This window comes from Pinus tabuliformis, chromosome 4_2 (assembly GCF_031772625.1).
Source record: "Pinus tabuliformis cultivar Carrire ecotype Pingquan chromosome 4_2, CPIR1, whole genome shotgun sequence".
NCBI lineage: Eukaryota > Viridiplantae > Streptophyta > Pinopsida > Pinales > Pinaceae > Pinus > Pinus tabuliformis.
The window spans coordinates 702,484,105-702,498,234 of NC_142304.1; the positions used below are offsets into that span (position 1 = coordinate 702,484,105).

General features: G+C 39.8%; 1 protein-coding gene across 2 annotated transcripts in view; it reads left to right on the forward strand.

Moving 5' to 3' along the window:
• Positions 1 to 14,130, forward strand: part of LOC149171438 (monothiol glutaredoxin-S15, mitochondrial-like) — a 115,210-nt gene that overhangs the window by 41,877 nt on the left and 59,203 nt on the right. For both annotated transcript variants that reach the window (XM_089424084.1, XM_089424082.1), the window contains one exon: positions 1,766 to 1,861. In XM_089424084.1, the coding sequence (XP_089280210.1) occupies positions 1,796 to 1,861 (66 nt within the window). In that variant the 5' untranslated portion in view covers positions 1,766 to 1,795. The remainder of the gene's footprint in view (positions 1 to 1,765; positions 1,862 to 14,130) is intronic.

Here is a 14,130-nt window from a genome sequence, read left to right on the forward strand (position 1 = left end):
AGAGAAGAAAATATAAGGGACTGTAATTTTCTGTAAGGTAGATGTAAACGGCGTTGTATTTACAGGATGTTTTCAAGACCAATTCCTGACACCTGAAACTAGGTGTTATATGGATCAGTGTTGTGAAAATCGCGATTTTTTCGATACAACAATTTTATCACGATTTTTATACGAAATTATCGCGGGTAATTTCTTTTGGCCGATTTTTATGAAATTATCGCGATAAATTCGAATTTATCGCGATAACAATCGAAATTATCGTGGGGGTCTCTGGTAGCGAGGTTTTATAATGTTTTTTTGGGTTTTTTTATGAAATCATTTGCACAATAGGGGCAGCGAGGTTTTATAAGGGATGCTAAATGTTTGAAATGCCATTTTTTTTTAAAGAAACAAATATTTTTGAGTGGGGCAGCTTAATGATCAGTCTAGGCCCTAGTATTGATATGCTATTCATGGTAATGTTAAATTCTTAAAGTAAAAGGATTACATTACCATGAAATGACTCAGGATGTTTGCGAGTCGTTCTGGCCTCATTGGATTTCATATGGAGAAAGTAGAATTTTAGATTTCATTCAAAATGCAGCAGACTTGTCAGTTTTTCAGGATTCTAGGATTGGGAGATTGTAATGTTTCCAGGTGACACCACCTGCCTGGGCTAGCCCTGCCACCAGTACAGGATGTGGTCTACCTCCAATAGCTCCTGCTTCTAGTTCTTCAGCTTCTAGAGCATAGCGGACTCCACTGCCAACTACACCAGCGCCAGCATCTACATCTAGAGGGAAAGGGAAAGCTGTGGCATTTTCTCGCAAGAGGGGCAGAGGAAATCAATAGGATTAGACTTTAGTTATTTTCTTCATTTTATTGTATATGACATTATGACATGATGAGATACATTATTATATTTTTTGTTGATATTTTGAGGCTGAGTTGGGACTCAGGAGTCAAGACTTACTATTCAGGACATGATTCAATGTTATGTATGATTTTAGCACTAGAAATGATATTAAACATCTTATATATTAGTTCTTTTATCATATTTATGTGTCAATGTATTTATTTTATGTTGTAGATGGTTTAGATATTAAAAAAATTGAAAAAAAATGAAAAAAAAAAAGAATATTTTTGTACCAAACGATTTTTTCGATTCTTTCCTCGCGCCGATATTATCCCGATAACAATTAATGCAACATTGATATGGATTAATAGCTAATGGTTTGTTAAGAGCATTTGTCACAAGGTAATGCCTCATTAAGGAATTTTTGTCAAACCTAGTGAAGGAGGTTTTCATTGATGCTTAGTCTTCTTTCAAGGGTAATGCAAAATTGCAAATACTCACCAAGGACTCTTGCACGCAGCACACTTATATGATCATCAAGGATTCTGGCACATATGTTAATTATTTCTGATAATCGTGAAAATATTATGCCTTGTGCATTAGCAACACCGGGGCTTAAAGCACAAGGTGTTATATGCAGTGTCTCTCAGATGTTAAACTCAGGAAATTGGCTAGAATTTAAATATTTTAAACTTGGACTACTAAGGGAAGAATAAATTCTTATGTGCATGGCCCACCCTGTCTTTGACCTCAAACATCTGGAGCCACTTACCTATACCCAGTTATTTATACTTAATGAAGATGCCTTTTTTCTCCAAGTAAGTTTTGTATGCAATGTTACTTTTATAAAGCTTGTCTGGTTTTTCTTCTGCAATTTGTTTGCAGAAAATTGTTGACATGATCATTATCCTTTTCTGTCTAAATTGACAGGATTATCGAATAATTATTTTCAGTAAGCACATGGCTGGGGCAATGGCTCATCAGATCCTGCAGAGAGCCCTGAGATTACAATCAGCTTCTTCAGTTGTAAGACTTAAACTGGATTGTTTCATTCATGAATCTTACTTTAATCTTCCTTCAATGAACCAGATTGTTAGGGAAAAAATCGGCAGCCAATAAATTGAGTTTGAACTGTCAGATTCTGTTTCTAACTTGCTTTAATGTTCGAACTTTAAAGTTAAATGATCATAGGTTTTCTACAGAAAGCAAAATGGGACTAAAGATTTTGAAGTTGAATTGTATGAGGTTGTTTGTAATTTACTGTAGTGTCCAAGTACAGGAAATTAACCATATCTAAGATGGCAGAGGCATCATCAACTAATTTTAAGTAATATCTAGAGATTTTCATCTTTGTGGAGTTTTGAATCTAAGTAAAGGCCTTGATGTCATTCATGTTAAACTGGGAAGGTCATTGATGTTTATAACTTTATAATGATTGAAGCCTTGTCTCAAAATAATTTGGTTTCCACCAGCTAGGAGATTCCAAGACCCACTCTGTCGGTGGTCAAATATGGTTTCTATGATCTGTATTTCATTAAAGAAATTCATGGAGTAGTTGATTTAGATTGAATAGTGGGTAATAGGCAAAAGCTTAGGAGTCAAATCTTATATCACTTGTTCAGTGTCTTGCATGTTGATTTTTTGCTTCACGTGCAAGTTTTGTCTGAGATAGTTACTTAATGGGCCATCTTTCGATAAATACCAATACAAATAATGGGACTACATGTCATTTATTTTACTTCCTATATTTATTATTATTGTTATTTTTATTATTATTATCATTTTTGACGAGCGATTAAGCCGTTTCCCATAATTTCTCTCTGAAGCAATTCTGTCCATCTGAAGGAATGCCTGCCTTAGAACAGGGTTTATATAATTTTTGCCATTTAACTGTACCATCTACTAGGAGTTACCAATGCTTGTGATGGCAAAGTGGTAATTTTCATCTCTCTGTTGTGGGAGTTGTAATTGATATATAATTTCCAAATGGCGGCCACCCGGCATATCATTGTGACAAATAGAATCTTCTATATCATGATCATCAATAGAAGCAGATCCAGTGGAGTCTTTATGAGCTTGTATGTTGGTGTCTGTTATTATGTTGGGTGGCAGTTTTCATGCCATGTGGGGTAGAAACTTTTTTAGGATAAACTTGGTCATAGGAGCCACATCACTGGGTATAGGTTGTACTCTTGATCCTTGTGGATATCCTAGATTCTTGAACACTTGATAGTTGTAAACATCCAGTTTCTATTTGATGCAAGTATTTTGGCAGTAATATCTCATTGAGACCTTGCTGCAGTCTCAGGACCTTTCTCCCCATTGATGGAGCCTTCTGTTGAAATTAACTTGAAAGAGTGAGATGATATGTTGAGTCCTTTATGCCCTTTTCTATATCGACAATTAGTTGCTATGAAATAAAAGTTCCATTGAGAACTGAATTGATTCTTTGGTTTCCAGAATTATAAGAATGTTGATGGCTTGTTTGGGTATACTATGGTGATGTGGGGTGAGGAAGATTGTCTTGCTAGGGAACACTCGTATCCAGGTAAACTATCAGATTTTTCTGTCTCTAATATCTCTTATACAATTCAAAAAAGTGACTTTTCCTGTTACTACTATTGGCAGGTCTGCCTATCTGAAAATATTGCCAACTATATTCTATAGACCTTAACTTAACAAAATAACCACTATATTGCCTATATAATCTAAAAACAATATTGACAATAAAACTAGTCTCCACCATGATCAACTGAAAGAGGGTTTCCCCATACTCAGACCTCATTTTACTGGGGTTGAAGCCACCTCTGGACCCGCGTCAGGAACTTCCACAGGAGCTGCTCTTGGAGCCTCTAGAGTAGTCGATGGTGGGACTCCTGCGCCACTGACCTCAAGCACTATGTATTTCCTCAGATGGGCAAGTTCCCCTTTCGCATCCCCCAACATAATATCCACATTGGGAATATACTTAAGATAAATTGAAATTGAAAACATGGTATTCATATCCCCGATTTGACCATCCTAGAGTTTCTCTATATTCATCAAACCCTTAAGGACTGCTTCAATTCCACTCAGGCGTTGGTTTATATCCTTTAACTGAATTTTTGTCTGTAGCTGCCTTTTGGCCCTCTCCTTCACTACCTCCACTTGCAACTTCCCCACCAAAGTCTTGACGTGCCATGTAGTCTCTAAAGTTTTATGATACATAGTCGTCTGTGTTCTGGATTTCCCGGTGTTGATAATCTAGGCCACTTATTCCTCAATTTTGCTATTCGGGACAACCCTTCGCTGCCTTCGAACCTCATTCTCCCAAACTTCAACAATTTCTTTTCCTTTCTGCGACACTGTAGCATGGTAATTTTAGCAGCAACCCTTTTCGCCGCCTCCATGTGCGACTGCTTACTGGAACCAGTGCCCTATGCATCGGCTCTAGGTTTGCTTCTCAACCTACCCCCCTCACTCCGAACCTTGCCCATTGCACTCTCTGAAACGTTGGTTGCCCTTGTTGCTACAACTATCGCAAGCTCACTATTCCACCACCTTTCTGCGTTCTGCCTCAAGTCAAAAATGCCGGTTCCCAAACCCCAATTTAAAGGTGATATTACTGACTTACCTTTCCTTACCGATTTTTGAGTGCTTTCCCTCTCCATTTTTGGTATCTTTGATTTGCCGACGATGTTGTTATTCGTTTGTGTGTGCCTGTGGGCACTCTCCCGATCATTTTCCCTTCCTAGCGGTTTGTATATACTAATAATCGCCATTAGCTTGCTCATGTATGTCGCCTCTTTTGATGTCGTACCTTCCCACTCCTCTCGCCGCTCTCTCTCATTAATGAGCCGATCTGCATGACAGACTATTATGGAGGAGACCCCTTCCTCTCCATCTTCGACCGTCATTCTGTCCCTACGCTACATACTCGTATCCCTTCTCACATCCCAATTAAACCTTGCTTGTCCTTCCATTATGAGGATTTATTCATTCGCATGGCCAGGTGGGTCTCCATCCTGATTCATGCCCACCTCCACTCTATCTTCCCGCCTAGGTGACATGGAGTTATCTGACTCCACCAACTTATGACAATCATCCTTTAGCTGACCTTTTGATAGCTCCTCTCACGCCATGTCTATCAGTGTATGTACGGCGTACGCTCCCTACACCTTCATTTGCCAACCTGTCCGCAAATGCTTTCGTTGATCTTCGGACAAGGGTAAAGTCCACCATTTTCAAAATCCAGATGGTATTGTATGCGTCGAATTTACTAAGCCAGGTGCCAATTTTGTGTTACTTTGCCTATTTGTGCACCACATTTGCTTGGATAGCTAACTACGAACCTCCTTCGACTGTGGTATTTACCATTCCTTCTCGAACCAACAACTCCAGCCCGTGCTCGAGGGCCTGGAATTCTGTTGCATTGTTTGAGGCAAGGCTCAAGTTTATGAAATATACTCTGCATATTTGGCCCGTCCAATCCCGTATGACTCCTCCAGCCCCTGCTTTGCCAGGGTTCCCTTTCGACGCCCCATCAAAATTCAACTTAAGGAAACCTTGAGGGGGAGCCAACCAGACCACGGATCCTTACTGGATATGGTGCTCTCTTAGCTGGTGCCCTTGCGCACTCATGTATTCTAGATCGAAGTACTTTAAAATTCTTGCTTCCTGGGGGGATGGTTGTTCCTTTGAAGGTTGAGTCCCTTTGCTAATTACTATTTCTTTTAGCTGACGCCTTATTTCTTCCACCAGGTTGTCAACAAGGAGCTTCTTATCATGAAATATTTGTCGATTGTGCTCCTTCCACACTGCCCAAAGAATGAAACTAGGTACCAGATTCCAGGTGAGGTTCACAACCTCAGTTTTTGTATAATGCAGTCTCCATTTCCTTATCGTTTCCTATATATTATCCCTGTTTCGGTCTGTTTGTCTAAAGATGAAAGTCATCCAGTCCCATAACACCTCCGTATAGCTGCAGGTGTTCAATAGATGATTAAGATTCTCCTCTGCATTTTCATAGAGGCAACACCATGAGGCTCCAATATATCCTCTCTTAAGTAGATTGTCCCAAGTTAGAACCTTCTGGTGTAAGATTAGCCACAGGAAAATTTTGATTTTTGGCCAATGTGCGGACATCCGTAATTTCCTCCATGATGGGTCGTTTATACCAGTGCATCTGTCACTGAGATATACTTTCGCTTCCTTAAGATTGAAATCCCCTCCTCCTTTTTCCCCCCATCTTAGTTGGTCCTAGTCCTCATTAAATAAGATTTTTCGCTTACTTAGTTCCTCTATTAAACAATGAACTACCTAGTTGTTTTGGGTTGGTTGCTGAAAAATGGTAAGGTTCCATTATCTCCATTTGTTATTTTCTAGACCCTATTCCCAGAACTGGTGGACTTCTATGTAACCTCGATTTTCCGTAATTAATTGGATGGGGCGCCATTCCTCCCTGTTTATCTTAGATTGTTGCTGCCACACATCATCCTAGAACAGGGCTTCCCTCCCATTTCTAATCTTCTAGAAGCAATTCTGTTGTATTATCTCTTTATTATTCCAGGCTAGGTGCCACATTGTCGACCCCTGAATAGAGCACGATAAGCGGACTAGGTCTTTTGTGTGGCAATTAGGCGCATACTTTGCTTTCCACAACCTTGCCCATGGTGTCAACCCCCCCTTTAAACCACCTCCATCATAATTTTGCTCCACTTGCTTTATTAATTATCTCTAGATCTTGAAGACCGAGACCACCTGCATCTTTTGGTTTACAAACTGTATTCTAGGACACTAGCACCCATTTTCTTTTGTCCTTTGCCTTGCGCCAAAGAAAGTTTCATTGGATTTCCATGATCTTTTGCAACACTCCTTTAGGAGCTGGGAGGATAGATAACACATAACCCATAATTGCTTGTGGCTCCGCCTTGGTCAATACAAGACGACCAACCAAGTTCAAAGCCTTGATGGTCCATCTCTTTACCCTATCCTCGAGGCTTGAGATAACCTTTTCCTAGTTAGATTTCTTCCAAGCTTGAATCGTTAGAGGGACCCCAAGATATTTGGACGAGAGGGATCTTCTTTGGAAGCCTAAGATAAATTTCTCTGGATAGCAATGTGAGTGTTAAAGAAAAAATTCATGGATTTGGAATGGTTTATCTCCATACCTGAGGCTGACGCAAAAGTGTCCAAGATGAGCTTAAAAGAGCAAGCCTCCTTTACGGTGGGAATACCATGCAACATGGTATCATCAACAAACTGTTGATGCGTTGTAGCTTGGCCTTCTTCATGTAATTGAAGGCCTCTTATGTCACCTTCTCTGTTAGCAGCAAAGATTGCTTGCCTGAGGCCTTCCATCCTTATAACAAACAAGAAAGGTGACATAGGGTCCCCTTGTCAAATTCCCCTAGATGGGAAGAAAGGTTTTGCCGGAGCCCCATTTAACAAAATTGAGAAACTGGGTGATGAAACAAGGGCCATAATCCAACTGATCCATTGATTGTCAAAGCCAAACGCCCCTAACTCTGCCTCCATATGCTCCCAACCGATCTTATCATAAGCCTTCGACAAATCTCCCTGCCTTTTTCTGGCTCTTTAGAGAGTGGGCAATCTCATGAGCATGTATCACATTATCTAGGATTTGCCTTCCCTCCACAAACCCAGATTGTTCTTTTGAGATCAGAAATGGAAGAATATTAAAATTGGCAACTAGGGCCAACTTCCACCTTGGGACAACTCATATGATGGAGATGATTATTGCATTGGATTCCTCTTTCAAAGAGGTACAATTTTGATATAAAGATCATCTCATTCTGACAAGCAGAAATGGAATTATGAATTTATTTCTCTTATGGACAAATTGTCAAGGTTGGCTCCAATCAAATGTAGGCTCATGAAGCCCAATAGATGTGTCTCTTCACCCTCAACGAAGTGTATAAATAAGAGAGACCTTTTCCTCATTTGGACATCATCTCATCACATCTTCTTCTCTCTCTTGATTGGGTCGTACAACATTGGAGGCATCTCTTCTTCTTCGCATGTGTGGCAGGAGGCCAAGTTTTTTTTGGGTGAAACAGGTTGCAGATTTCAGGGCGTTGACCAACATTGACTTTGGGTGATTTGACCAACATTGACCTCGATTTTTGTGCCAAAAGTTTGATTTTAGGAGGATGCATTTATTGGCACAGAAATCAAGGTGTTTGGGGACAATTTGACCAGCGTTGAATTTTGTTTTGATCACAGAAAATGACATCAGACTTTCTCTCTCCTTTGACTGGGTTTGACCTAAGAATTTGAGCTGATTTGAAGGCCGAATTGGACTACTGTTTGGAGGATGTTTTGGGGTAGCTTGGACCACCATTGACTTTCTAGTTAGGGCTGATTTGACTACTGATTTGGCAAATCTGTTGTGGCCCGTGGGCTTGTGTTTGTACTCTCTCTCTCTGTTGAACTATTGAAGAGTAATAAGAAGATTTGATCCAAGTGTTTCCCCACATTGGGGTTTGTCACTGGCATCCGCCACATCTTGTGTCCTCTTGTCTTGGCTTGTCTTATGCATATGATTTTATGTTCTATCTGCATTTACTGTCAATGTTTATAAGTTAATGTGATTACTACTGGATATAATTGAAGTTTGTCATTAGGTTGCTAAAGGAACATTGAAGTAAATTGACTTAAGCATAGAACATACCATTGTTATCTAAAATTAACAAAGAACCATTTTCATCCTATTGGCTGCTACTTTGGATATGATATTTGGCCTCCCTTTTTCTTTGATAGGGAGGTTATCATATTGAAATCCCCCCAGAATCTAGGGGAGGTGGCCTTTCCTATTTCTAAGCTCGTTTAGATCTTGAAGGAAATTGAGCTTCTCCTCTAACCTTTGAGGCTCGTAAACATTCGTAAACACGAGCGACCCCTATAACTTGCATTTCCAACAATAAATAGGATCTCGTGGCTTCCACATCAATTAGATTCAGGGCCTGGGAGTTCCACTTGGTCACCAATCCACCTGCAGAGCCTTGCGCTGCAATCTCCATGACCTTAAAACCCCTACCTAGTTTCCTACTTAGCTCCATGATCTTTACTACAAAACACTTTGTTTCTTGCAAAAAACAAGGTTCGACTATCCCATTTTAATCTTCTTTTTAATTAGTCTCTTTCCTTGAGGCTATTTATGCCTCTTACATTCCATATTAAAACTTTCATGATTAACTACGAATATTGGGTTGCGAGCTTAGCGCTATCATCTTACCTGAGTTGATCAACATCTCTCCCAACTCTTGAAGGGCTGCACTATTGGATTTCCTTCCTCTTTTTCGGTGGATGTGTTGTGGTGCTAACACTGTATGAAAACCTGACGCCTTAACTCCCTTCTCTACTATGTCTGTATGTGGGCGTTTTTGGCCTCTTAATTTAGCTTCTTCTCTCATAAGGTAAAGATACTAGATCCTATCCATTTGGTCTGTTGGGATCAATGTGGAAAAAGTCGAAGTCGGGATTAAATCGGCAAGGGTCCAAAAGTTGAAAAAGTCGCTAAAGTCAGGAGTTTTTCGAAAAAGTCGGCAAAATTAAAAGAAATACAAAAATATTCATTTTTTAAAAAATCTAGACTTTTTCAATAAAATCTCGATTTTTTCAAACAAAAAAAATCATTAAAAAAATACCACAATTTTTTGGAAAAATTCCCGATTTAATCCTGACTTTTTCGATTTAATCCCGACTTTTTTTCGAATGGGAAAAAATCGGCAAAAAATTGGTCGATTTAATCAGCGAGCGAAAAAAATCGAAAAATCGGGATTTAATCCCGATTTTTTCCCGACTTTTTCCACACTGGTTGGGATGGCCTCTAGTCCTTGTTTTCGGGCTTGCTCCACCATAGTTTGAAGGTCGATTCTTAGGGTTTATGAGATAACAAGCATGCAAAGGTTTTGGACCACAAGAGGGACCTGGGGGATCCAAGTAAGACCTAGGGTTCACGATGATCATCAACAATATGAAAAGATCATGCAAGGATGAGAAGAAGGGTCATTGAGAGATGAACTTCTAATGAGTTTTTAAGCACAATGGGCCCCTTGAAATGAAGATAATCTAAGGAGACTTAGGCCAAAACAATTTTGGGGCTAGGGCTTGGTGTTTCTCGCAAACCGATTGCAAGATCAACTTCAAACTTGGAGGGCTAAGAGAAGACACCCCAGCGCAGTTCCTTGCCAATTCGCCCTTCAAGACGATGGCTCAAATGGATTTCACTAGATGCCCTAACTAGGCTATCTAGGGTTAGGGCAGTGAATGGTTGAAGGGAAGAAAATTAAGGTTTTAGGGTTGATCATCAAGGATTAAGACCAGTGCCTAGCCTATTGTGAAGAATGGAGTCAAAGTGCACTCGACATAGGATTTGTACTTCTTCAAGGAGCCCTATTGCAACTTCACATGCCCTAGAGGAGCAACTTGAAGGTCACAACAAGGATTTATACTTCGATTTGCAAATTAATGGAGTTTCAGGGTCAAGATTTCACAACCTACCCCTAGGAACATTCACTTTTTATTGCCAAATGAGTAACACATGCAATAGATCAAGATTCCCAAGTGATTCAAGGTTTTCGCATAGAGCACAAGCAACATCATGATGCAGTATTCCATACATTAGACATATAATGAAAATTTCACATAAAAGAGAAACTTACTTGGCAGAACAAGTATATCCATCATCATATTTGCAAAAGAATGAAGCTCCAAGACAAATAACAATTATCCAAACATCGAAATGCATCAAATGGTCTCCAATTCATCCAAAATAGCAGGTCCAAAATAATCAAGAAGAGAGAGAGATCCCAATCCAAGTGATGATGAGAATAACAAATGAGGTCTCATGTATTTATATGAGCCTCTAATAGTTCAAATGGGTCTAATTAGCCTAACAAACCCTTAAAAGTGTCTCTATTGTGCAAAATAACACCCTAATTGGTGACAAGCCCACCAAATAACTCCAAAATATGAAATATTAACCTCTCAAGAGGGATGAAATGATAAAGAAGTAGCCAGGAGGGTCGTTGGAAGGCCAAATGAAGTCCAAAATGTGCCAAAATGAGTAGAAGGGCTCCAATAATAGTGATGAGGGGGATGCCCCCTTGATCTTTAAGCAAATGACCTGTGGTGCCCCAAAGTGGCTCTGGGGGCACAAAAGCATCCTCATTGGTCTCCAACTGAATCAAACAAGCATGTATCCCATTTGTAAGGGATGGAACAATGATGCAAGCCCTCCCTTTGCCTCCCATGGTGAGACACAACCCCATCTGGGCCCTGGATCAACTGCCAAGTGTGTGGTGCAAGTGTGTAGCTGGCTGGGCAAGGTGGTCCAGGTGCATCATCATCATCAAATAAGTGGAACACGAGCGAGCAATGAATGGTGTTGAAGAATCCCATGGCATGGCTATCTGCTCTCTGCTATAGTGGAGGCCCATGGCTCTCAATGCACACCCTACAAATGCCAATATGACCCTCTGGAGGGCTTGGACCCCGTATAGGGAGACCAAACCCCAAGATGAAGACCTGCTTGCAATCTTGTATATGATCCAATGCGTCTAATGAATGCTGTATTGAAAATTGTATGTAGCTGCCTTAAAACCTTATGAATACACACCTTTTGTAATCATATCTTTCCTAGTTGAATTAGACAACTCCTAATCTCTTGGTCATGATCCATCCACAATAATAAACCCTAGATTCATAACATTCCATACATTAGACATGAAGAAAATAATTATTCAACAATAGGTTCACTTACAAGATAACATGCATGATTCCATTAATTGATCCAAGACAATAGCTCCAAATATACAAACGATTTGCTCCAAATATCAAAATGCATTCATAGGTCACATCTCTACCACAAGAAAAGTGGGCTGAAATTTTCTAAAGAGAGGCTGAAATATCCAAGTTGTGATGATGATTTGATACAATGAGAGTCTTCTCTATTTATTTGATTAGTAACAAAGTCTATTTTAGCTTAATGCCCCCCAAAATAATAAAATAATGTGCTAATAACAAGCTAGGTCACAAGCCAATTGTCGGAAATACTGAAAGTGTCGGGGGGGTGAGAGTCAGTGTTTCGTAAATTTCAACAATTTAAGTGTCAAAAACGATTAACCAAACATCACTTCAAATGAACCCAAGATATATATATATATATATGTACAATATTTTTATATTACAAAGGAAGCTACAACTTCTGGTTTACAAGCTACAATTGGAAGGGCTACAACCCCAAGATTTATTAGCTCCCACTGGAAGTAGGCAACAACCTCCTAAAGGAAGCTGCAACTTCCTTCCCTAGCACCGCCCTGCCACCCTATAGAATAGATGATAAAATAAGATCTTATTGGGCTTTTGTACCAGGGACAATGGCCCAATTACAACAACACTCGAAAACTTCAATTCTGCCCCTTGTCATGTCAATAGTTCAACTAAGAAGTGCATACCTTAGATCATTAAATCCACAAGTGGTCTTACCCCAACTTGTTTCAGGATCAATATCAAAGTCTGCTTCCAAAAGAGGTCCTCAACAAATTGAAGATCTGCTCTTAAGGTCTGCTCAAGAAAGGCTTGGTCTAGAGCTGCTCCAAAATCTGCTACAAAGCATCAAGGCCTACTTGCTAAGACAACTTCAAGTACTCCTTGAGGACTGCTCCAGAACTATCAAAGCCTTCTATAGGTCTGAAACTAACAAGTACAAAAGTTCTACTACAAAAGTCTGCTCCGGAGAATTTAGGCACCTTCTTCAAACTTGCATTAAATTACCTTTGACACCTTCAGGATAAACTTCAAGATCAACTCCAAATCAGCTCCAAATATGCTCTTCAAGGGACTTCAACAATGATCAAATCTAGCTCCAAAACATCCCCTAACAAGATTCCAAAAGGACCCAAATTGAGGTAGCAACAGTCTAAAATATATGACTGAAAATCACAGGTCCGAACTGAGGCTTGAACAAGGGTATGATCTGAGGCAAGGGGCTGAAATTCGGCCTTTGTGACAGCCGCAGAGGAGGCCTCAGGGGAGGGGGCTGAAATTGGCCTAAGGTAGACCTGAAACAGGCCTGTGATTAACCTCAGGCAAAGGCTGTAAATGCCTCAAATTCTGATCAAAAGATGTCTAAAAAAAGTGCCTCAAAGATGCGATGTCTTTAGGACAAATCCTTAAATCTCAGTCTTCTTCAAGATGTTCAACTGGGCTCAGGCCTCAGACTTTTTCACCTTATCTTTTTGCCTTAGATCCACGAAGATTTTTGCTCAGATCTACCCATGGCTAGGACAATATATCGTGGTTGAGCAGGCCTAATTTGGGGCCAACTTGCCTAGTGAAAAGTTGTGACTTTGGCTGGGGCCAACATGATATTTTTTATGAACAACATGACTATATTTGAAGTTGGCTTGATGGAGATGAACCAACATGTTTAAGGGAGGATTAGGATACTTAGAAAATCAAATTTTGACTTCCACATCATCTTCTTTTGAGTTGATTAGGACACGTGGATTTTGGCCAATAATTTTGACTTTCTTGAAGGGGTTGTAATGTGATATTAAAGCCATAAATTAATGGGGCATGATTTCGTGCAAGACCCATTCATCTGGGACAACAATCTTCAAAAAATAATATTTCTCCAATTAGGAGGACCCACAAAATGTGCTACCTATCAAACGAAATGGCATGACAAGGGCTATCACTCTAGGAGGTCCTTGTATCCAAAATTATTAATATGTGCATGCAATTTACTAAAATATGTGCGAGCTCATTCACCCCTTGACATCAATGACAAATTCTTCCAACAAAGTCGACCTAGTAGCCAATGATAAAAGATAAATCTAGCCCACATGTGTGTTATGGGCAAATTTAGTGTCTTTTCGAACGACTAACCCCTAGACCTAGTAGCAAGTCTAGAACAACAGTTAAAGTAATTCTATTGCCTTTCCTATAGCTAACAAATAAAAGAAAGAGGAGCAAAAGTACCAACCTGGATCTCTCGCTTGATCCCTCTTCCCTTTGACCGCTTTTGCCACTCCCTTCCGTACTTAACTCGCTTGAAAGGTACCTGCACACAAGCCGAGACAGAAAACCATCAAAGCATACATATCGATCTGTTAACTAAACACATTATAGAATCGAAAATACAATGTACATTTCATAACACATGAATGGAAAAAGCAAAGAACTCTTTATTGATAGAAAGGAAGATTACAACCCATGTAGATGCATGTCCGATTCAACGTCATCCTCCCAGCTTCAAACCCTTCTCTCCTCATGGAAACAACAATTTG